This window comes from Oratosquilla oratoria, chromosome 7, assembly GCF_046742065.1.
Source record: "Oratosquilla oratoria isolate Oo_2021 chromosome 7, ASM4674206v1, whole genome shotgun sequence".
In the NCBI taxonomy this organism is placed as follows: domain Eukaryota; kingdom Metazoa; phylum Arthropoda; class Malacostraca; order Stomatopoda; family Squillidae; genus Oratosquilla; species Oratosquilla oratoria.
In genome coordinates this window covers 39,836,919-39,863,505 of record NC_134783.1, presented here as the reverse complement: position 1 = coordinate 39,863,505, position 26,587 = coordinate 39,836,919, and the positions used below count along the sequence as shown (strand labels likewise).

Genomic DNA, 26,587 nt, shown 5'->3' with positions numbered 1-26,587 from the left:
CCTATGAACCTTCTGCACACGGGTGAGAATCAGTTTCTTGATGGGACGGTGTCTTGTGTAACCAAGCTCATGAACACGTCGGCTAACAGTACATACAGACACTTCACTGAACAGACCACTATTATTTTCCTTAATTTTATGGGCTGAAATATGAGGACTCTTCTCTAGGTCTCTCATAACAATGTTATTTAGATGCCTAGAGGCCTACCAGACTGCTCTTTCTGGGGTGGTATGAAATCACACTCTCCCTCCCTCCACCTAGCAACATTATGTCTCACAACACGATCAGTAATTTTAAGTTGGTCGGCTATTTCCTTAGTTTGCTTACCAGCCTTCTTGAGAGCAATAATCTGGGCAATAGTTTCAGACAATAACTGCCTCGCTTTCCCCATAATGAGGCCACAAACACTCTCAAACTAAAAAAGAAAACAGTCACAAAATGGCATAAGTCAGGAGAACACAAAAACAAAATTCTCATGCTACTGTGGCCAAGCCGACACTGAGCGCGTACTTGCATGATGAGCCGGAAATTCGAGAGATGCAGTAATGTCATGCAGCTGGCCCAGACTTGTGACTAAATTAAATCGCCCTCATCTTTGCCATTCTTTTTTAGACATAAGTTTAATCTGGCCCTGCTCACCTGGCCAAAACTTTTGTCGAGCACTGTATATATACATTATATATATACATATATATATATATATTGATGGATGAGGGAAATGGAGGAGAAATAAGGAAAAATGAGGAGGTGAAAGCAGTTATTAAAATGATGAAAGCAGGTAAGGCACTTAGATTAGATGGGTGTCACATGGAATGTCTTAAAAAGGGAGGTACAGTGATAGTGAACTTGCTTGTGAGGTTGTTTAATGTTTGTCTAAAAGGATAGAGTGCTGGAGGAGTGTCTGTATAGTTTCACTTTACCAGGGAAAAGGGGACAAGTGTGAGTGTAGTAGTTTCAGAGGGATTAGTTTGTTGATTATAGTTGGGAAGGCTTGTGAGAGGGTTTTGATGGAGAGGATTAGGAGAGGAACAGATGGAGTAATTGGTGGGGAACAGTGTGGGTTTAGGACAGGTAGGGGTTGTATGGATCAGGTTTTTGTGGTAAGGCAGATTTGTGAGAAAGGTTTAGGTAAAAGTAAGGACTTTTTTTTTCTTTCTTTTTGATGGAAAAGGCTTATGTTAGGGTAGACAGGAAGGCACTGTGTGAGGTATTGCAGATATATGGGATAGGAGGAAAGCTGTTAAGAGCAGTCAAGAGTTTTTATGAGAGTAGTAGAGCTTGTGTTAGAATTAGAAATGGAGAGAGTGAGTGGTTTGAGGTAAAGGTGGGACTTTGTCAGGGATGTGTTATGTCACCTTGGCTGTTCAATTTATACATGGATAGGGTGGTGCAAGAGATGACACTGCCCTTGTAGCAGGATTAAAGGGGAGATTATAGAAGTTAGTGATGGAGTTTGGGAAAGTGTGTGAAAGAAGGAAGTTGAAGATAAATGTGGGTAAAAGTAAGGTGATGAGATGTACAAAGGGAGAGGATGGTAGCAAATTGGAAGTGAATATTAAGGGAGAGAGACTGGAGGAAGTGGATAGTTTTAGATACTTGGGTGTGAATGTGGCGAGAAAGGGAGGAGTGGGGGTGGAGGTAGAGTGTAGATTGAGAGAAGCAAGTAAATGCCTTGGTGGATTAAAAAGTGTAATGAAAAATAGACATTTGGGAATAGATGCTAAGAGGAGATTGTATGAAGGTATGATTGTGCCGACAGCACTGTATGAGGCAGAAACATGGAACATAAGAGAGAAAGAGTATAAATGTTTTTGAGATGAAATGCCTGAGAGGTAGGGGTTACTAGGCTGGATAGAGTGAGAAACGAGGTGAGGAGGAGAATGGGGTTGGAAAGGGGGTTGGAAGATATGGTTGGTGAAAGTATTGGGATGGTTTAGGCACATAAAAGAATGAGTGAAGAAAAATTAGTAAAAGAGGTGTAGAAGGCAGTTGTGGAGGGAGTGAACATGAGGGGGCAACCAAAGATGAAATGGATGGATGGGATTTTTAAAAGGCTCATTGGGGAAGAGGGGATGTCTGTTGAGAAAGGAAGGGAAAAGACAGAAGATAGGGGTGAGTGGAGAATGGTTGTGTATTTACCTAGTTGTATTTTGCAGGAAGGGGAGCTACGCTCGTGGTGTCCCACCTTTGTATCTTGTAGTGTCTAGTTTGCTCTAAAACTCATGAATGGTTTTTGTGCACACTATTTCTTTGTCCAGTTTGTTCCAAGTGTCCACCACTCTATGTGGAAAACTGTTTTTCTTCAGATCTCTTCTGTAGCTATGTTTTTTTTTTTTTCCATGTCCTCTTGTGCTTCTCTTGTCCCAGTTTAACAAGTCCTCTCTATTGAGTATTTCTGTGAACTTCATGATTCCAGAGTCAGTAACTCCAGTTTAGCCAATCTCTCCTCATATGACAAGTTTGCAAGTGCAGGTGCCATTTTTGTGACTGCTCTCTGGATTCTTTCTATTTTCTCTATATTCTTTTTGGTACTGGGTGACCACAATGTCGCCTTATCAGTGTGACCAATATTTTTTTAATCATTTCTTTGTCCAAATATGTAGATGCCACTTTTATTGATCTTAGCAAATTGTTGGATTGTCCGACAATTTTGTTGATCAATTTATCAAAGGACAAGTCATTTGAGATAATTACACCCAAATCTTTTTCGGATCTCTCCTTCTTTACCTCCTTGGTTCCAATTTTATATTGTCCTGATATTCTATTTTTACTTTTTCCAAACTCCATAATGCTACATTTGTTACTATTGAAGTCCACTTCCCATTTCTGACTCCAGTTCCATACAGGTCTCCTGCAGTGATTCGCAATCCTTTTCAGTTTTTACTTTCTGTAACAGTTTGGCATCGTCTGCAAAGAAGCTCATGTAACATTTCACATCATCATCCATGTCATTCACATGAATAGCAAACATTACTGGAGCCAATACAGATCCTTGCGGTACTCCACTGATGACCTCTTTCCAACCTGAATATTTTTCTCTGAGCACTACTCTCATCTTTCTACCAATCAGGAAGTCCTCCATCCATTTTAGTAGGTTCCCTTGTATCCCTCCTATATGTTCCATTTTTTTTAAATAATTTTTTGTGTGGTACTTTGTCAAAAGCTTTTTGTCAAAAAGTCCAGGAAAGCACAATCAGCCCATCCATTCATTTCTTGCACTATATCTATTAATCTTGAGTAGAAACATATTAAGTTTGTAGTACATGATCTTCCTTGTCTGAACCCAAATTGTCTTAGGTTTATTATATTATTATCTTCTAGGTGTTTTACCCATCTATTCTTGATGATTTTTTCACAAAATTTGGCTACAGTGCTTGTTAGTGAGACTGACCTGTAGTTAGTTGGTTCTTCCTTGTTTCCTCCTTTATATATTGGTACAATATTAGCATTTTTCCAGTCTTTGTATTTTTCCTTCTATAAGTGAGCAACTTATTATGTTATGTATTTTGTCTGTTAGTTCTTCTTTGCATTCTTTTAGAATCCAATTTGCAATTCTGTCTGGGCCATGTGATTTCCTGATGTCAAGGTTTGATAGATGTTCCATTATTTCTTTTTGTGTTATTATTATCTCACTCATGGGGGGAGATTGTCTTTAATTTCCTTCGTCCCAATATTGTGCTTTCTCTCTAGTGAAAACAGATTTGAAGTGATTATTCATGACTTTGACCATTTCTGATTCTTTTGTGTATTCTATATTCCCTTGGCATAGTTTCACCATTTCCTGTTTGTTTTTAAGCTTACCATTCACATATTGATAGAATAGCTTGAGTTGCTCTTTGCATTTATCTATAATATCCTTTTCATGGTTCCTTTTTTCCTCTCTTCTCACTTTAACATACTCATTTCTGTAGTTTATAAACTTGCCATTTTCCAGGTTTTTTTTATATTTTCTCCATCTTTTCCAAGCTCTGTCCCTTCTATCTTTTGCCTCACTGCATCTTTTGTTGAACCAGCATTTAATGTACACTCTCTCTAGCTTCTGTCTTGGTACATGCCTATTCACCCCTTCATTGTAATTATCCATCAAAATGCTGATGGATGATGCTGTGATGCATGGAAGGGAGTTGGTGGAGAATGGGGGGTGAGGGAATATGTGTGAATATTTTGATGCAGCCCAAAGGGATTTCTCCCAGTCTTCTCTTTTTCTGCATGAGGGGATGGAGAGGGGGGTCACAAATTAAGTGAAGCGGCCTTGCTGTGGGTGTGCTGTGTCTTGCTCTAATGATTTTGACCCAGGGCAGTGGGCGAGATGCAGGGATGACCTTTTATCCAGGAGGAACCAAGATGAGAGTGTGGGAGGGATGGTGAGTGGAATTGGAGTATATGGGAAAGAAATGAGTGGGAGTGAATTTATGCCTTTGACTTTGGCTACTTCCCTTGTAAAGGGGAAAAAGCTGTTGGTATATGTATTTACCTAGTTGTATTTTACGGGAAGGGGAGCTATGCTCGTGGGGTCCCGTCTTCATATCTCATTTTATCTAAACTATTTTTAAATTCATGTATTGTTTTTGCACACACCACTTTCTCATCTAACTTGTTCCAACTGTCTATTACTCTGTGAGGAAAGCTGTTCTTTTTCAAATCTCTTCTATAGCTGTCTTTTTTTATTTTATTTCCGTGTCCTCTAGTATTTCTGTCATCCCATTTTATCAGATTCTCTCTGTCAGTAATTTCTATGCCTTTCATGATTCTGTAAATAGCTATCAAATCTCCTCTCTCTCTTCTTTGCTCTAGTGTCTGTAGTTCAAGTTTTTGTAGTCTCTCTTCATATGATAGTTTTGAGAGTGTTGGTGCCAATTTTGTAATTGCTCTTTGTATTCTTTCAAGTTTTTTTTATACATTTTTTTTGTACTTGGTGACCATATCGTTGCTGCATATTCCAATCTTGGTCTTATCAGGGTGATTAGGATTTTCTTCCATTTCTTCATCCAGGTATGTAAATGCAACTTTGATTGTTCTTATTAAATTATAAGTTTCTCCAAAAATCTTATTTATATGTTTCTCAGGTGACATATTATTCATAACAATGACTCCCAGGTCCTTCTCATTTTCTACTTTTTTTATTCCTTCTTCTCCCAATTTATATGCTCCTGTTATTCTGTTTTTGCTTTTTCCAAATTCCATTATACTACACTTTTTTGTATTGAACTCCATCTCCCACTTCCTACTCCATTCTTGTACTTTATTTAGATCTCTCTGTAGTGATTCACAATCTTCTTCAGTTTTTACTCTTTTCAGTAGTTTTGCATCATCTGCAAAGAAGCTCATATAGCTTTCAATTCCTTCATCCATATCATTAATATATATAGCAAACATTATTGGGGCCAGAACTGTTCCCTGCGGAACACCGCTTATTACTTCATCCCATTTTGAGTGCTGGTTTCTTATCACTACTCTCATTTTTCTTTCTTGCAAAAAGTCCTCCATCCAATTTAGTAGTTTGCCCTGTATTCCTCCTTCAGTTTCTAATTTCTTAAGCAACTTCTTATGTGGTACTTTGTCAAAAGCTTTCTTTAGATCTAAAAATGCACAGTCCGCCCATCCATCTCTTTCTTGTATTATATCTATTAGCCTTGAATAGAAACATATTAAATTGGTGACGCATGATCGTCCTTGTCTGAATCCAAATTGCCTTGGATTTAACACTTTGTTTTTTTCTAAATATTTTACCCATCTACTTTTGATAATTCTTTCACAAATTTTTGCTATTGTACTTGTTAGAGAGACTGGTCTATAGTTGGTAGGTTCTTCTTTATTTCCTCCTTTATATATAGGTACTATATTTGCTTTTTTCCAATCTTCTGGAACTTTTCCTTCTTTCAAGGAACTATTTAGTATGCTATGTATTTTGTCTGCCAGTTCATTCCTGCATTCTTTCAAAATCCAGTTTGCTATTTCATCTGGTCCATGCGATTTTCTGACATCAAGATTACTCAAGTGTGTTAATATTTCATTCTTTGTTACTTCTATTTCTTCCATAGGGGGGACTTTCTCTTTCCATTCGTTCTCTTCAGGTTGTATGTTCTCCCTTGTAAACACTGATTTAAAATGTTTGTTCATAATTTCTGCCATTTCCATTTCCTCAGTGTATTCAACTCCCTCCTGTCTTAATTTCTCCAAGTCTTGTTTGTTTTTCAGTTTATTGTTTACAAATCTGTAGAATAGTTTTGGTTGATCTTTACACTTTTCTATGATATCTTTTTCATATTTTCTCTTTTCCTCTCTGCACATTTGTACATATTCATTTCTATAACAGGTATATATTTTCCATTTTTCAGGTCTTCTGTCTTTTTTCCATCTGGTCCAGGCTTTGTCTCTTTTGTCTTTTAACTCCCTACAGCTTTTGTTGTACCAGCATGTTACATATTCTTTTTCTTGTTTTTGTCTTGGGACATACTTTCCCACTCCTTTTTTGTAAATTTTTGTCAAAATATTCCATTTCTCTTCTACTGTTGTTTCTTCTTTGTATATTTCTTCCCAGTTTTCCTTTTGAAAGAATTCTCTTATTTTATCAAAGTTTGTTTTTTCATACATCATTCTTCCTTTTCTATATTGTTCATTTCTTTTCCTATATTTTTCTTCATTAAGTTCCAGTTCAATCAATATGTGGTCACTTTTACTTATTGGCGTTTTATATTCAATTTTGTCCACTATTCTAGGTTCGGGTGTAATTACTAGGTCTAGTCTCGATGGCTCTTCTTCATTTCTATACCTAGTGTTCTCCTGTATCCATTGTGTCATTGTATGGTCAGTAACCATCTCAAGTAGAGCGTTTCCCCATGAGCCGTCTCCACCCTTTACTGTCATTTCTTCCCAGCAGATTTCTTTGCAATTAAAGTCGCCCATCATAACTATTTTTCCTCCCTCTTCCATTATCTTGTTTAATGTTATCATTGTGTCCTCTAACATACTTTTATGTTCACTCTCTTCCCATGAGGCTGTTTTCGGGGGCACATAATTTATCACAAACTTTCTGTTCTTCTTATCTCTGTCTTCTACTTCCATCATTATCATCTCTACTGTATTCTTTCCATATGTGACACACTTCACGTTTATATCCTTCTTAGTCAGGAACATAACTCCACCCCCTTCCTTTTTCACTCTGTTTCTAATCCAATAATTATATGCATCATGTCCTACACTGTTGGGTGGTAGTGGACCTTTTAATTTTGTTTCTACAATTCCCATTATGTCTGGTTCTTTTTCTTTCAAATAATCATTCAGCTCATTCAATCCTGTTATTAATCCATCTATATTTGTGTAAGACACTCTTAGTTTTCTGCCACTTTCATTGTGTTCTCTGTTTCCCTTTTGTTTTTCTCTTGTATGTCGACTTTCTTTAGTTTCATATTCACTACTCTCCAATAGAATCTCTCTTTTTCTGACTCCGTTCTTATCTCGTTTTTTTCCTTTGCTTCAAGTCTTTTCTGTTTTTCTTCCTCTCTTTCCTCTTTATTTATTTCCCTTTTTATCCATACCTTTTTATATTGTTCACTTGTTGCTAGTTTCCCTGTTTTGGATAAGATATTCTCAGCCGTAGTTTGTGACCTGAATTTAATCTTAATTGGTCTGGTCTTGTCTGTACTATATTTCCCTAGCCTGAATTTCTCTTCGATTTGTTTCATTATTTCTGGTTCATCTTCCTGAACTAATTCTAGTAAATTTCTTACTTTTTTCATTTTCCTCTTTGATTCTTGTGGTTCTATCTGGGTTATGTTTCTCTTCCATTCCTAATATAATTATACATTTCTTTTTGTCTGCTAAGTCTCTTACTATATTCTCCTTCTGTCTCATCACTTTAATAACTGAGTTTTCAGTTTGTTCATTCATTTGCTGTCTGATTATGTCAGTGAATGCAACTTTGCTATTTTCTTGAATTTTTTTCCAACCCTCCTTGTTCTCCTTATTATTCTCCTTTAAGACTTTATTCTCATCTTTTACTTCTTTTAACTGTTTTTTTAATTCTTCAATTTCCTTAGTTAAGTTTTTGTTCGCCTTCTCTAGTTCTTCCAATTTTTCAACTCTCCGTATAATATTGTTAACATGACCGAACCTACGCTCCTAGTCCTCGATCATCTTATCGACCTTCTCTTCTAGTCTTGTCAGTCGGTGGGGGTTTGTGTCCCCCCCACCCTCTTTAAATCCCTGGAAAATATTCTCATCACTTTCTACTGTATTGCTCTTATCTATACTTCTAATCTTTACATTTTTATTAGACATTTCATCGTCGTCGGGGGGCCGTTTGTTTACCTTTCGCCTGTCTGCCTGGGCCAAGTCTACTCCTTCCTCATTTCCTTCCATTTCCCTCAGTAATCCCTCCCCTTTTCCTCTTTCCCTACTTTCCTACTACCCCACGAGCAATTTCCCCCCCACCCTGTAAATACAATAGGCACTTCTCTTTGCGTTGGGATCCACAAACTTCAATTTTCTTCAGAACGTCTTCTAAGCCGTCCATTCGTTGAAGTGTGTGTGTGTGTGTATATATATATATATATATATATATATATATATATATATATATATACATATATATATATATATATATATATACATATATATATATATATATATATATATATGCAATAAAAACACTAGGAGCGTGTGTTCACAAATGCGTAAGTAACCACTAGGAAAAGTAAACTAACGAAGCAGAGCGCTTTCGTATAATTACATCTTCAGTGCAGATACAAAGAAGGAATTATAAGATGAAGAAGCAAGGTACAGAATATATGACATAGTGAAGAGGGCATTCGGAGAGGTAGTGGAAGAAGTACACGTGACGGACGTTTGGGCCGTCCTGGTAGCCAACAAGTATGGGACGTTTGGGCCGTCCTGGTAACCAACAAGTATGGGACAACTGCTCATAATTTATATTACAATTTAAACAATTTTGAAATTTCATGAGAAATAAAACTATCTAATTTGTACAAACCTTGATGAAGATTAACATTTATCCCCTTACTAGATTTGATCAAACTACATTCAATTAAATTTCTTTCTGTTATGTTGTTGTTGTATGTGATGACTTTAGCGTTATCCCAGTCAACTGGGTGGTTAAAATGGTTCATGTGGTTGAATATACCGCTAGATTGGTTTCCCTCTCTAACGTATTTCTTGTGTTGATTGATTCGTGTTGTGAGTGTTTTAGCAGTCTGACCAACATAAAACTGATTACATGATTTGCAAGGTACTTTGTACACACCCTTTATCACTATTGACAGAATTATTTATGAGCAGTTGTCTTACAGTGTTCTTATTATTAAAAACTACATTAATGTTATATTTACGTAATATATTTGGAATATTTTGCAGGTTCTCTTGGTACGGTAAAATTAGCAAGTTATTCATATTGAAAGTTGGTTACCAGGACGGCCCAAACGTCCCATACTTGTTGGCTACCAGGACGGCCCAAACGTCCGTCACGTGTACCTCTTCCACTACCTCTCCGAATGCCCTCTTCACTATGTCATATATTCTGTACCTTGCTTCTTCATCTTATAATTCCTTCTTTGTATCTGCACTGAAGATGTAATTATACGAAAGCGCTCTGCTTCGTTAGTTTACTTTTCCTGGTGGTTACTTACGCATATATATTTATTTATTTTTGTTTATTTATTTTTTATCTACAACCACTCCTCGTTTAATGACGACAATTTGGACCAGTGTCACCATTGTTAACCGAATTGGTCGTTTAGCAAAAGTGTATATATATACAGTATATATATATTTTTTTTATCTCACATATGTAAGGAATGTTAAGGTTCTGGAGACAATTTGACTATCCTTATTTTTGTGAAGACACTTCAATGTTACTAAATGTTTTTTCAGATGCACCATCATTGGAGGCTGTTGTCATTGATGTGGAAAGCCTTGACAATCAAGAAGATATAGTGGAAGGTGATAATGTTACATTAAAATGCTATATCAACAAGTTGCTTGATGCAACAAATATACAGTGGTATTACCAAAACAGGTCAGCTGAGGATGAAGAGGGTTTTCAAGTCTCAAAGAGTTCAACAGTCTACTCAGAAGTGCTCGAGCTCAGGTTAACTAATGTAATTCAGTCAATGAGTGGATTATTTATGTGTGGAGACCAGGAGCGGGAAGAAACACATAATAAATATGATCTCATTGTTGAAGGTAAGTATCCTCATTTTATTGTGGACATATGGTTTTACGACCAGCCCAGTAATGTAGACAAAAGTACACTAGCAGAAAAACACTGAATATAGAGTAATTCTAGGGCTGTGGTAGCAAGACAAGTAGCCAACTACCCTGCACTTCTTATCTGAACCTAGGAAGAAAGGATATATAATTGAAACATTCACATTTCATTGTAGTCATGTGTAGGTTATAATTTTACCTTTTTGGTGACATGTACGTTCTTTCTGTGTCCAAACGATCCCAATACTCTTTCATCAACCCTAACTCCCAACTCCCTCTCCACCCCCCGTTCTCCTCCTCACCTCTTCATTTCTCATTCAATCCAGCCTAGTAACCCCTATCATACTTCTCAGGTACTTCATGTCAAACACATTCAAACTCCTCCTCTCTTCCTCTCTTATGTTACATGTTTCTGCCCCATACAGTGCTGTCGGCACAATCACTCCTTCATATAATCTCCTCTTAGCATCCATTCCCAAATGTCTATTTCCCAGTACACTTTTTAATCGCCCAAAGCATTTACTTACTTTTCTCAATCTACATTCTACCTCCACCCCACTTCTCTTCCTGCCATATTCACACCCAAGTATCTAAAACTATCCATTTCCTCCAGTCTTTCTCCAGTTTCTTACTACCAGAACCATACACACTCACATAAAGCCATGTCTACCTTCCCAATTACACCTTTGCTCACGTTATCATCAAAGACACTTCCTTCTGCTCCTCCATGCTTTTACCTATCTCATCACTTACCAGCAGTGCCACTCCTTCCTTCCCTCAACCCTTCACCACTCCCAGCACCCTACCCACCACACTCCCAAACTCCAAGTCACCCTACCCTTTCAATTTAGTTTCACTCAATGCTAATATATCTATCTTCTCACAACCATTGGATGAAAAATAGAAAGGAGAAACAGAGTGGAGGAGTCATGTTTTTGACTAAGAAAGGCTTAAATGTAACTAAGATAACAGAGGGAAAAAAATAATGTGGAATTATGATTAAAGTTGAAAACAGTGACATGAAAAGTATAAATTTTTTAGTAATGTATGTACCCCCTAAAACAGTCTTGGACAGAGAGTGAACTTTCCAAATATTGGAAGACACAAAGAATGCACTAACTGATTTACTGAAAGAAGGAGGAAATATAGTAATTATGGGTGACTTTAACTCAAAAGAAATATATTGGGAAGAAATGACAGTGAAAGGTGGAGAAAAACTTTGGGGTAATATTCTACTGGATATGACCATTGAATACACATTGACTCAATGGGTAAAGGAAGATAGTAGATATATAAATACTGAGAAAACATCAAGACTAGATTTGATACTTATGTCAGAGCCTGAAAATGTGGACAAAATAGAATACAAAACACCAATTGGGAAGAGTGACCACTTACTAATAGAGTTCGAACTAAAAGAACAAATTTGATTGAGAAGAAATGTGAAACATAGAAAAGTAATACTTATGTACAACAAAACAGATTTTGAGAAACTTAGAAAAGTCTTTCAAAATGCAAATTGGAAAAACTTTTTAAATGAAGAAACAAAGATGGAAGAGAAATGGAACATATTAAAGAAAATTTACAATCAGGGAATAAACACATGTGTACCAAAACAGAAGCAAGAAAGGGTGTACATTAAGTGCTAGTACAAAAAAAAAATGTAGTGAAGCTAAATATAGAAGGGACAAAGCTTGGAAAAGATGGAAAAAATATAAAAAACAAGTAAGTGGCAAACATATATCACACTAAGGAATGAATATGTAAAAATATGTGGGGATGAAAAGAGAAACTATGAAAAGGACATAATAAAAAATTCAAGTACCAATCTAAAATATTTTACAGGTATGTGAATGGTAAACTAAAAGACAAACAAGAAATAGTAAAACTCCACCAAAGGAATAATGAATATACAGATGTAGAAATGGCTGAAATTATGAAGAAAAAAATTAAATCTGTATTCACAAATGAAAGTACACAAAATTGGGAGGAAATACAGAAAGATACCCTCCATTGAAATAAATAACTGTGACACAGAAGGACATTAGAGACCAAATAAAAAACCTTGATGTCAGAAAATCACACAGTCCAGATGGAATTACAAACTGGATATTAAAAGAATGCATAGATGATCTGACAGACAAAATATACAAGATAATTAAATACTCAAAGAAGGAAAGCTACCACAGGATTGAAAAAATGTAAATATTGTACCAATATATTAAGGAGGGGACAAGGAAAATCCAACTAACTATAGACTGGTCTCCCTTACAAGCACAAAGCCAAAATATGTGAAAAAGTGGTCAAAAGTAGATGGATTAAATATATGAAAGAAAAAAATATACTGAATCCAACACAATTTGGCTTTAGACAAGGAAGATCATGTACCACAAACTTGATTTGCTTCTACTCGAGTCTAATAGAAATAATATAAGAAAGGGATGGATGGGCGGATTGTGCTTTTCTAGATCTACAAAAAGCATGTGATAAAGTACCACACAAAAAGCTATTAAGAAAAATGGAATCAATAGGTGGTATTAAAGGAAAATTATTAGAATTGATGGAAGACTGGGAGAAAAATGAGGGTAGTAATTAGAGACAAATACTTGACCTGGGAATTAATGATAAGTGGAGTCCAACAAGGTTCGGTATTGGCTCCAATTATGTTTGCCATATATATAAATGACATGGATGAAGGTGTGGAATGTTATATGAACTTCTTTGCAGATGATTAAAATTTTTTAAAGAAAGTGAGTACAGAGAAAGATTGTGAATCACAACAGAAAGACTTAGGTAAAGTCTGGAAATGAAGTCAAAAGTGGGAAGTGATCTTTAACATCCAGAAATGTATAATGGAGTTTGGAAAAACTAAAAATAGAATATCAAGGAAATACAAAATAGATGCAGAGGAAGTAAAAATAAAAGTGAGCTTAGAAAGGGACCTATGAGTAATTATCAGTAAAGACATGTCACCAGACAAACATATCAACAAAATAGTCAGAGAAACCTTCAATTTACTAAGGTCAATGAAAGTGGCTTTTGACTATTTGGATGAGGAAATGGTCAAGAAAATATTAGTTACACTGATAAGACCAAGATTGGAGCATGTTGCAACACTATGGACACCCAGTACTAAAAAGAATATAAAGAAATTAGAAAGAATGCAAAGAGCAATGAGAAAGATGGCACCAACACTCTCCAAATTGACATATGAAGAACAATTGTCCAAATTGGAACTACCAACTCTGGAACAAAGAAGAGAAAGAGGAGATCTAATGACTGTTTACAGAATTATGAAAGGAATGGAAGTCTTAGATAGAGATGATTTATTAGTGGGACAATAGAGAAACAAGAGGACATGAAAAGAAACTAAAAAAGGATAGTTATAGAAGAGATCTGAAAAAGAATAGCTTCCCACACAGAGTGGTGGATATCTGGAATAAATTGGATGAGGCAACAGTGTGTGCGCATACTTTTCAAGAATTTAAGAACAAACTTGATGCTGAAAGACACAAAGACGGGTCACTACAAGCATAGCTCCCTTCCCATATAATACAACTAGGTAAATACGAACATACTACCAGTCTCTTCCATTTCACTCTTGTCTGTAACATATTCATGCACATTTAACAACCCATTCACTGTACTAGGATTCTTTTTGAATCCTCCCAGCCCTCTTATACACTGAAATTTTGTAGGAGAAAAATATAGAATGGGAAGTCCCTAGTCTCCTCACTCCATTCCATTTAGTCACCTTCTATGTCATGCATGGGATCATGGTGGTAACATTCAACCCCTCCCTTCCAACCCTGTCACAGAGGGATCAGGAAGGATATTCATAGCATTTGGAAAAAACAGGTTCAAAAGAATAGCATAAAGGAAGAATAGCAGGAGAACAAAAGTATCATCATTCCTTTGTGAGTAAAGATTTTAAACTTAACAAAAATAAATTATGTGTGGCTCTGGTCTGTGGAGGTACCCGAAAAGAGTACCATAAGTATTGACTCCATGTTACCCTGCAGTCAATACCCCAGAGATATTTGTATTTTTTAGTATATACATAGGTGAGGGCATTATCTTCTTTGGTAGTGTATGTTGACAGGTAACTTGATATTCCACCAGCACTGGAGGCACCTACATGGTCTACACCAGATGGTTCTCAACCCCTTCGTGATGTGACTGTCAATGAGACAGGAGCCTTCATTCTTGATTGCAGTGCCAGAGGACAGCCTAAACCAGTCATTACTTGGATCAAGGTATGGACCTTTGAATTGCTGTGCCAAGATAGTGGCTCCTGTTACTTGGTTTATGAAGGTATGGACTTCTGGCTTGCTGTTAAAGTTGTAACCCATCCAGATTGCAATCTGTGCCCCCCCTATCTTTATCCCTGTATGGGATTGAATTGTTAACTTTCATACATACATACAGACCTCTGAAAATCAAACTAAAAACTCAAATGATAGCTGAGGAGATACTATCAAAAGCGGTTAAACTAGCAAATAGTAAGAACTTCAGACTAGTCACACTAATAAGGCCTAGACTGACATATGCTGTGACACTATGGTCACCCAGTACCAAAAAGAATATAAAGAAAACTGAATGAATCTAGAGAGCAGCCACAAAAATGACCCCAACACTTTCAAACCTGTCATATGAGGAGAGACTGGCTAAATTGAAATTACCAACTTTGGAACAAAGAAGAGAAAGAGGCAACCTGCTGACCATTTACAGAATCATGAAAGGCACAGAAGTCCTTGATAGAGAGGACTTATTAAATTGTGATAAGAGAAATGCAGGGGACATAGTAAGAAACTCAAAAAGAATAGTTATAGAAGAGACCTAAAAAAACAGTGTTCAACACAGAGTGGTGGATATCTGGAACAAACGGGATAAAACAGTAGTGTGTGCAAAAACTATACACAAATTTACGAGGAAACTAGACACTGCGAGATACAAAGATGGGACATCACAAGCATAGCTCCCCTTCCCATAAGATACAACTAGGTAAATACATATACATATACCAAGGCTTTTTCCCACTTACAAGGGAGATAGCAAAAAAACAGGCATAAAATCCACTACCACACATTCCAACTTTCATTGTTGTATTATTGCTTTGCATAACATTCTTATAACCATTGCTATTGCGCATGTCGATGTTCATGCTTAATGTTTATGTTGGGAAACCTGACATAACAATAATAAAGGAGTGTACGAGCTACCACACGTCTTAATAACACGAAATGGTGGCAGCAAGTGGTTTTTAGACTATTTACATGGGTTTTAGTCGTATAACAAGAAACCACGTCTCGTGAGATACGCTATAAACTTCAGTGAACATCCTGGAATGGGAAAATCACGAAGAAAATAGACGCACTGCCAATATTTGCGTGTGAAAATCGTGCCAGACTGCAGAGTTTGGAGAAAGTGCATGCGTATCCCTCAGATGTTACATAAGTTTCCCCTCGTTGTTTACGTAAACGCCCACGACGGACGACCGAAGATCATTCACATCTGTAGTGCTGACAGTGTTATGCTACCCTAGGCTAATCGTGAACAGTGTAGACCTACTTCCTACTACTGAAGACGAACATTAGGCCACAGTGAACGTTGTTTACGTAAACGCCCACGACGGACGACCGAAGATCATTCACATCTGTAGTGCTGACAGTGTTACACTGCCCTAGACTAATCGTGAACAGTGTAGACCTACTCCCTACTACTGAAGACGAACATTAGGCCACAGTGAACGACATATGTTCTCAATTAAACCTCCGAAACCGTAGTGGTTGTGCCCTGGCGTTCGACGTCGTAGACGACATCCATAGCAGTGACCGTCTTCCTCTTGGCGTGTTCCGTGTAGGTAACAGCGTCGCGGATAACGTTCTCGAGGAAGCATAGTCTACAATGTCGACATACCAGATTCCAGCACCCCCACCTATGTCTTTGAAAGGGGATGTAGTGGAGAACTGGAAGGATTTTGAAAACTCATGGCACTACTACACTATTGCTACTAATTTGAGGTCAAAATTGAAAAAAGATGATGGAACAGATAACCCTGAGGGAATGGAAATAGTAGCAGCCACACTTTGTACTGTCATGGGACCTGAGTGCAAAAAAGTTATGAATGCTCTTCCTACGCTGTCAGAGCAAGACAAGAAGAAACCTGCCAGAATTATCGAAGAGTTGCAGAAGCAATTTGTGCCCCAGCAAAATGTCTTGTATGAACGGTTTCTGTTCAACTCAGCCATTCAGAAGAGCAACGAATCAGTAGATGAGTACGTGCTCCGTCTGTGGCAACTCAGTGAATCGTGTGAGTTTGACACTTTGAAAGACTCACTCATCCACGACAGAATTGTCGTTGGTACATCGGATGAAGCAGGGAGAGAACGACTACTCCGTGAACGGCCAGTCCCAAGCCTCGACAAAGTGATTGAAAGCCTTCGGGCAGCAGAAATCTCCAGAACACACAAGCAAGTAATTACTGATAAATTGGAAGCTACAGTAGAGTACACGAATAAGCGGAAAGGTACCAGTACATCTTCAATGAGGAAACTAGTGCACAAAAAAAACCTGAATGAAAATGTACGTGAGGCACCGAAACCGAAACAGACAGGAAAGAAGAGAGGGGAATCTCCAAATAAAACGTCTGGTTTTAGCTCACCCAGGTGTAAGTGGTGCGGAAATAATGACGGACATGCCAAGAAAAACTGCCCAGCCAGAAATTCTAAAGCTAAGTGTTTTAAGTGTTCTAAAGTGGGCCATTATGCTTCAGCTTGCCTACGTTCGCAATCTGTATATGAAATTAATGATAATTGTGATGAAATTGTAGATAATTCTTTTATGTTAGGGGAAGTCAAATCTGCTAGTGAGAATTTTTGGTCAGTTGATGTCACAATAGATAGGAAAGTGACTAACTTTAAACTTGATTGTGGATCCAAAGTGACAATTGTTAGTGACAAAACACCTTGGCTTAAGGAGTGTAACCTCACAAAGGCAGATAGGGACTTCCGAGGACCAGGGGAAGTTAATCTCAATCACCTTATTAAAGGGAAAATTGTAGATGCTGTACTTGAATTAGGTGATAGGAGACATATAGAAAATGTGTATGTTATGACAGGTCAGGGTAATAATCTTTTGTCCAAATCAGCTATTGAAGCTCTCAAACTGCTTAAACCTGCTAAAGAAGTGTATAGCATAGAAAATGCAGTGAACTTCAAGGAAGAATTTCCTAAGCTCTTCAAAGGACTAGGTCTACTCAAGTCTACATACAGAATTTCTTTGCACGAAGATGCTACTCCTCATTGCCTTTATACTCCAAGACCCATCCTCTGCTACCTAAGGTAAAAGAGAAACTACAGTCCATGGTTCACCAAAAAGTCATTTCACCTGTAACTGTTCCTACAGAGTGGTGCTCAGGGATGGTTAACGTTGTGAAACCTAATGGAGATGTGAGAATTTGTGTGGATCTGACACCTTTGAATAAAGCCGTGAAGAGGGAAGTACACCCTATGGCCAGTGTGGACAAGAATCTTGCCAAGTTACGAGGTAGTAAAGTTTTTACAAAACTTGATGCCAACTCTGGATTCTGGCAGATACCACCTGATGAAGAATCGAGGTTGCTAACAACCTTTGTGAGCCCATTTGGGCGTTATTGCTTCAATCGTTTGCCCTTCGGCATTAGCTCCACCCCTGAAATCTTCCAAAGAACCATGTCAACCATACTGGAAGGTTTGGAAGGAGTTGTTTGCCACATGGATGATATCCTCATCCATGGGCCCACACAGGAGATTCATGACAATCGAGTTCGAGAAATGTTACGTCGACTACAGGGAGCAGGAATCACCCTAAACGACAAATGCGAGTTTTCGAAAGGACACATGAAATTCTTGGGCCACATCATTTCAGAGAAAGGCATTGAAGCAGATCCAGGAAAAACCAAAGCTGTCCAAGATTTCCCAAGACCAATGAATGTAACAGAACTACAAAGATTCAACGGTATGGTTAATCAGCTCGCTAAGTTCATTCCTGATTTGGCCAGTGTAAATGAACCACTTCGCCAGCTTTTAAGGAAAAGTCAACAATGGTTCTGGGACCAACCACAAGAAGCTGCATTTCAAACAATCAAGATGAAACTTGTGTCAACAGAGATCCTAGCCCATTATGATCCAAACAAGAAATGTATTATTGCTGCAGATGCTTGTCAAGACGGCCTTGGCGCTCTTCTTATACAAGTGGATGACACAGGGCACCGTCTTCCTATTGCTTATGCTTCAAGATCACTCAGTGACACTGAGAAGAGGTATGCAGTTATTGAAAAAGAGGCTTTAGCAGCTACTTGGCCTTGTGAAAAGTTTAAGGACTACATTTTAGGAACAGTTTTCAAGCTTGAGACAGATCACCGCCCTATAGTGCCTTTGCTCTCAAGTACTGATTTGTCAAAACTTTCGCCTAGAATTCTTCGCTTTCATCTTCGACTAGCAAGATATTCACCAGAAGTGACATATGTACAAAGCGTTCATCAGAACACAGCTGATGCTTTATCACGTGCTCCTACAAGTCTTCCTACAAAAGCTGATCTAGAGCTTATAGAAGAAGTAGAAGAAAGTCAAGAGGGTAATTTTAAAGTTATCCCAGCTACAGAACGACACCTGGGAGAGATCAAAGCAGCTCAACAAGCAGATGCCATCTGCAAACAAGTAGAAGCTTATTGTCTTGATGGGTGGCCTTCAATAATGCCTTCTCAGCCACTCTTGAAACCCTATTGGGAGAAAAAACAGCATTTGACAGTCAACCAAGAACTACTAATGTTCAACAACCGTATTGTTGTTCCAACCTCTCTACAGCTAGAAATTCTCAATGCTTTACATGAAGGTCATTTAGGAATTACTAAGTGCCAAGGACAAGCAAGTTACTCAGTTTGGTAGCCTCTCATCACAAAGCAGATAGAATCTATGGTTAACAAGTGCCATATTTGTGCTAAGCTACGATCTGAACCAAAGGAATCTCTCTTACCAATGTCCTTTCCAGGCAAACCTTGGAGCCGAATTGGTACAGATCTTTTTGAATTAGAGGGTAAGTCATACATCATTGCAGTTGATTATTCCAGTCGATGGTTTGAGTTCAGAGAACTGAAAAATACCACAACTATTGCAGTCATAACAGCTCTGGCAGATATTTTTTCTATACATGGAATTCCTGAAACTGTTGTATCCGACAATGGACCTCAGTACTCCAGCCATGAGTTCAAAGAATTTGCCAAGTGTTGGGGGTTTACCCATGTTACGTCATCACCCCTACACCCACAGGTAAATGGGGAGGCAGAACGGGCAGTCCAGACAGCTAAAAACATCCTTAAAAAGAATGCTAACCCTTACTTAGGACTACTGCTTATCGTTCAGCTCCACTCAGAAATGGTTTGACCCCAAGTGAAATACTGATGAGTAGAAAAATCAGAAGAAAGTTGCCAGTACTCCCTAATACATTGATACCAAAGGGATATAACCAAGATGACTTACTAGAAAAAGAGGAACTCTATAGAGAGAAATACTCTAAGAACTACAACAACCACCATCGTATCCAGACATTGCCAGCTCTTCAAGCAGGTGATAAAGTATACATAAGAGACCAAGAATGTTATGGAGAAGTAACACAGAGACTGACTCAACCGAGATCATACAAAGTCCTGACAGATGCAGGCTCCACAATAAGAAGGAACCGACACTCTCTCATACACACAGGTGAACACAGTAAATTGCCTAACAATGAATCCAAAGAAGGGACTCCCACCCTGCTCAGTTCTTCTGATGATTCCACATATGTCAGTGATATTCCTAAAGGTGCATCTACATCTATTGTTTGTCCTAGTACTAAACCTAGTGTACCTAGTCCATCACAAACCGAAGTTAGAAGGTCCGGCAGAGTGTCTAAACCCAATGTACAACCTGAAATGATTTATTATTGACTGTGTATGTACCACAAGTACAGTATCTAATTTGGTTCTTTACTCTAAAGGTTTACTCTAGTTTGATATGTCATCAATATGCTTTCTTTTGCAGCTTATTAGGGAATTAGTAAACTGTTATTTGCTAATAAGTTTATTTAGAGATTTTATAAACTTGAGGAGGGGTGTTGTATTATTGCTTTGCATAACATTCTTATTACCATTGCTATTGTGCATGTCGATGTTCATGCTTAATGTTTATGTTGGTAGACCTTATATAACAATAATAAAGGAGTGTACGAGCTACCACACGTCTTAATAACACGACATTCATGAAATTTTTTTATTTTATTTTACATGACATCAGAAAGTACATTTTCATCACTTTACTTTTGGCTGATTCTGAAGAGAGACTGAAACAGTGGGTGACTGAGTTTGGAAGGATGCATGACAGTTGAGAGTAAATGTAGGGAAGAGTAAAATGATGAGATGTACAAAGAGGTGGCAGGTTGGATAGGAGTACAAAAGGTGAAAGACTAGTGATAGTGGAGAATTTTAAGTATTTGGAGTCACATGTGGCCAGTGGCAGACTAGGTCTGTAATTTCTAATGGGAAAACTTATATAAAAGAGCCCAATCAAAATGGCCAACTTAATCCCAGATTGTAGTCAGAGGAATAAAATAAGATTAAAGGTTTTAGGTAAATGAAATATTACATCTATTCAATATTGTTGTATTTATTTTTGTTAATGTGTGCATGATACAAATACTAGAAAAAATAATATTCTCAGAATCAATGTAATGAGTATACAGTATATATGTATTTGTATATATATATATATATATATATATATATATATATATATATATATATATATATTATGGACACCCAGTACACAAAAGAATATAAGGAAAATAGAAAGAATCCAAAGATGGCCCCAAACCTTTCAAAATTGACATATGAGCAAAGATTGTCTACACTGGAATTACCAACCCTGGAACAAATAACAGAAAGAAGTGATATGTTGGCCATTTATAGAATTATGAAAGGCATGGAAGTCTGTGACTTATTAAATTGGGATAGGAGAAAAACAAGGGGACATGAAAAGAAACTCAAAAAGGACAGTCATAGAAGAGATCTGAAAAAAAGGCTTTCCACACAGAGTGGTAAATGTCTGGAACAAATTGGATTAAACAATAGTGTGTGCAAACACCATACACAAATTTAAGAACAAGCTAGGTGTTGTTAGATACAAAGAAGGGACACCACGAGCATAGTTCCCCTTCCCATATAATACAACTAGGTAGATACATAAAGATGAAATTTTGATATTCCTCCTTTGATCTACAGGATGGAGAACCTTTTACTGAGAGCCCAGAAGCAACCATCACAAGAAATAAATCAGCCATTAATTTCTCCTCAATAAAGCCAGAGGATGCAGGTACATACATTTGCAAGGTAAGAGTAGTACTGATAATGAATGCATTGTTATAGAGTATATGTTGTGTATATAGTTTTGAAATGAAACTAATTTCACAAGCTTTCTGCTACAGATAGCACATTTGTTTAAAGTTAGGTTAATGAATGTACTTAAACTCTTTTATCAATGCAGAACTATTGTGGTCATAATTTTTATTTTTTTGCTAAATGTTGATGGTGTACTAATAACTACTATGTTTTAACTTTTACTTCAAGGTGTCAAATAGAAAGGGTGAAATATTTGCACAGGCAAAAGTCATAGTGAATGCCGATTCACAGGATAATGGCAAAACGAATGATGTAATGTCAATAGTTGTGGGTGTTCTAGCCACAATCATCTTCGCTACCTGTCTTTACTTTATTATTAGGCTCTTTCGAGATAAGGTAAGTGCTATTTATGCTGATAGTGATTAAATTGATCATGTATATAAGGTTTAAGTTGATGCATTATCTTTTGTTTGCAACTGTAAGAAGCACTCAACACTTAGAATAAGGTGTTATAGCCCAAGTTGAAATCATACATGAATTTGGCGCAGCGGACTGGCTTGTTATACACTGGAACGTGGCACTGGTTGCCCTGTTACGAAATTACATAAGATCATTCACACGGGAGGGCAAGAATGCACTGTTACTTGGTGCCACGTTTATTTGACGATAGAAAAGAGATGGGGGTTGCCCCTTTACAAGAGGCATTTTCTAAACTAAAGCCTAGACGTGAGTCGTGACGTCACAAACGGCAACAGATCTTTACACAGTTTGCTTATTCCTTAATTTTAAAGCAAACATCGTACAAATAATGGGATGTTATCTTGCAACACAGCTTGCAGACAACTTACAAAGGTAGAAATTCGAACAGAAGTGGTCTCTGTTCGAAATACACTTAAAATTAAAACATTACAGAAAACAAAACTGATACCCTTTCCATGGGGAAACAGGCTTAAGACAAAATATATGTAAAAATGGAGATGTACAGAATTATAAAAAGGCCCCGTTTCTGCTCGTAATGGCACACTCCCTTCCTAATTTCCTAGGAGGAAATTACAAAAGTCTATTGGCACAACAGCACGAGCTCAGAAATGGGTCTTACATATTCATGTGCTTTATTGTTTACAAAAACTCTTACTTGGACTTACCTGACTAAATCATCTTTGCTAGGAAATACTTTAATTACAATAACCAATGGCCACTGACCTTGGGGACTCTCTTGATTTTTTACAAGCACTATATCATCCACCTTTACATTTGGAGAGGAATTAACCCACTTTCTTCTAGGTTGTAAAGAGGAAAGCTACTCTCTCTTCCATCTCTTCCAGAATTCCTCAGCAAGGTGATGTACATGCTTCCACTGTGACTTATATATAGCCTTGATATCTATCTCTTCAGGAAGAGTTACAGGAATATCAATTTTCTGAGTGAGAAGGATAGATGGAGACAAAACGAAAGGACTACTAGGGTCCGATGAAACAGGAACTAAAGGTCTGGAATTCACGATCTTACATACCTCTGCAAAGAAGGTTACTAACACCTCATGTGTCAATGTTTTGGGTTGATGGTTAGTCAGTATTGCATTCATGATGTTGCGTACTATTCCAACCATACGCTCCCATGCTCCGCCCATGTGGGAAGCATGAGGAGGGTTAACCCCTTCCATACGGTGCCGCACACGTAGGCGTCATGGACTTGGATCTCGGTGGCAGCAGCCAATGCCAGCCGTACGACGTGTCGTAATAATACTCGCATCATAAAATATAGTCACCGCTTATATCGATCGTTCTCTCTTCACCCGTGAATTTTGATAACCATAGAAAATGTGATTACAAAAGAATTAGAAAGAATGTCATTATGGAGGGGCGACTACAATAAATATGATCAAGACGCCGATATGGCAGCCTCGCGAATACACTCGCTCCCCATGACGCCTACGTGTGCGGCACCGTATGGAAGGGGTTAAACAACCAAGTACAACCTTGACTTGACAAGAAACTATTGACATCACCACCTTCATCGGTGGCGGCAAGCAAGTTCAGTGCTTTGATGGCACCTACAAAGTTCGTACCTCTGTCAGAATGCATCAGTTTAACGGGGCCACGAATAGAGATGAATCTCTTTAAGGTGTTAATGAAGGAAGAAGTACTCAATTCTTCTACAGTCTCTATATGGATAGCTCTGGATACAAGACATGTGAACAGAACGCCCCATCTTTTGCTTTCGAGGAAGGAACTTCTAGTGTGCCGTGTTTTTATATGCCAGGGGCCAAAAAGGTCAACTCCTACATAGGAAAATGGCGGGTTGGGAGTAAGTCTGTCAATGGGCAAGTCTCCCATCTTCTGAACACATACTCTACCTCTTACTCTTTTACAGGTAACACATTTAGAAATGACCCTAGAGATGGTATATTTTCCTCCCAAAATCCAGAAACCACCTGTACGGATGGCTCCTTCTGTAATCACCCTACCTTGGTGGTGCACTGTCTCATGGTAGTGGCGGATCAACAATAAGCCTAAGTGGGATTCCTTTGGAATGATAATAGGCTTTGCAAGCATGCCAAGTATATTGCTGCCTTGGCTCAATCTGCCTCCTACACGAAGTAGGCCTTTCTGGTCTAAATAGGGAGACAGAGGTGCAATGGGACTGGTAGGAGATAAACAAACTTTACTTTGCAACTTAGTCATGGCAGATGAGAAATAATCTTTCTGATATATCTTAACAATGAGATCAGCTGCATCTTCTAGCTGATTGGATGACTTATGCTTGTTGCACATATGCCAACCTGAACAACACTTGTTACCTTGTTTGAAGGAACGGGCTATATGCTTAAGGAGAGCTACCGCTCTTACAAGTCTTCTCCAACAGGAGAATTGAGAACCTCTGGGCTAATGACACAATTGCAGGCTCTACATTGTTCTTGTTTACACTGACAAGAGGTTCAGACTCAGCTGTGTAGTCTGGTACTTTCACTTCTTTATCTGTCTCAGGGCTTACAAGAGGAAAACTTCCACAGATGGGTATAACATCCTCAAATAGGCATCAGGGACTTGACAACCAATCACTTTGATTTAGGTCGGTTATTTCAAGACCACGGGTAGCCAGGTCCGCTGGGTTACAATCCATAGGTACATAATGCCATTGGGTAGGTTTGGTGGACAACTTAATGTGGTCTACTCTGTTACTCATGTAGACATGAAATCTACGCCTTTCATTATGAATATAGCCTAAGACAATCATGCTGTCAGAATAGAAATGCTTAGCATCTACGTTTTTGTCTAAGCAATCTGTGATGGAATTACTGAGATTAACTGCCATTACTGCAGCACATAACTCTAGCCTGGGGATAGTATGACCATGGTTGGGAGCTACTTTAGCCTGTCCCCTCACAAAACACACTTGGTAGCTTTTGGTATCACTAAAAACTTTAAGATATGATACTGCTCCTACTGCTACTCTGGAGGCATCCGAAAAGGTATGAAGCTCTATCCTATGAGCTTGAGACAAAGAAATACTAGCGAACTGATGGTTTACGCTTATGTCCTCGAGGTTCCTTAAGGACGTTAGCCACCTGGACCATTTGTTGTGGATCTTAGCTGGTATGGGTTCATCCCAACCACACTTTAGGTTAGTTATCTCCCTCAGGAGTAGTTTTCCCACTATTATTACTGGAGCTAAGAAGCCCATGGGGTAAAACAGACTATCTACAACAGACAGTATACCTCTTTTGGTTACAGGTTTGTCTGAATCAATAAATTTATACACAAAAACATCCTTTTTGGATATCCCATAAGAGACCTAGGCTAGATTGCATAGGCATGGAGTCGGAAGTTAGGTTCAGCTCTTGAAGGTTATCGGCCAGCTCACTGGTGGCAAACTTAGATAATACTTCCTTACTGTTGGAAGTAATCTTGTGCAAGCGTAAGCGTCCTCCTTCTTGGAGTGCTGACTTGGAGTCTTGGATTAACTTGTAAGCAGTCTCCGCATCTGGCAGAGATGCTAACCCATCATCTACATAGAAATTGTTCTCTATGAAATGACGAACTTCAGGAGAGGCATTTTCTACAGACTTACGCAGGCCATAGGTGGCAATGGCCGGGGATGGAGTATTTCCGAAGACGTGGACACTCATCCTATACTCAATTAACTTTTGGTCAGGGTCGTTATCCTTGTACCAGAAGAATCTGAGGTAATCTCTTTGCTCAGTCTTCACTTTGAAGTTGTAGAACATTTGTTCTACATCAGCTGATACTGCTACAGCTTCTTGCTGGAAACGTAGAAGAATCCCAAGAATGCTGTTTGTCATATCAGGACCTGACATTAGCATGTCATTTAGGGAGAACTCTCTGGATTTGGCAGAAGAGTCGAACACAACTCTGATCTTGTCAGGTTTCTTGGGGTGGTATACCCCAAAGAAAGGAAGATACCAACACTTCTGATCAGACTTCAATGGGGGTGCAACTTCAGCATGCCCACGATCTAACATCTTTTGCATGAAAGCCATCATATGCTTACGTTTTTCAGGCTTTGTGCTGAGACTACGATGGAGAGACAGTGTACGGTGCCACACAAAGTCTCTATTATTACTGGTGGCTACAACATTAGGACGGAAAGGCAGTGGCGCGACCCAATGGCCACTTTGATCCTTCCGGAATTCTGTGTTCATGACATCTAGGAACTTCCTGTCTTCAATCGACAGGGCAGTCTTGTCATCATCTTTGGTTACTTTGAACAAATCATCTTTTACTTCGGAGACATGAATCTGGTTATCACATGGTGCAACTATAGAGGGACGCCTATCATATACGAAGGACGTCTTAAAACTGCTAATGACAGGAGGCACACAAGTGCCGTGGAGACACACTTCTCCAATGATTGCCCATCCCAGGCTGGTCTGTTGAGCTAGGGGGGCCTTGACAGGACCGATTCTCTGGTCAAAAATGTAATGGGCTGAA

The 26,587-nt window shown here is 38.3% G+C and overlaps 1 protein-coding gene across 6 annotated transcripts in view; it reads left to right on the top strand.

Annotated features, from left to right (window-relative positions):
- Positions 1-26,587, top strand: part of LOC143027089 (vascular endothelial growth factor receptor 1-like) — a 269,766-nt gene that overhangs the window by 178,959 nt on the left and 64,220 nt on the right. For all 6 annotated transcript variants that reach the window (XM_076188039.1, XM_076188042.1, XM_076188038.1 and 3 more), the window contains 4 exons: positions 9,890-10,201; positions 14,348-14,481; positions 21,519-21,626; positions 21,864-22,031. In XM_076188039.1, the coding sequence (XP_076044154.1) occupies positions 9,890-10,201; positions 14,348-14,481; positions 21,519-21,626; positions 21,864-22,031 (722 nt within the window). The remainder of the gene's footprint in view (positions 1-9,889; positions 10,202-14,347; positions 14,482-21,518; positions 21,627-21,863; positions 22,032-26,587) is intronic.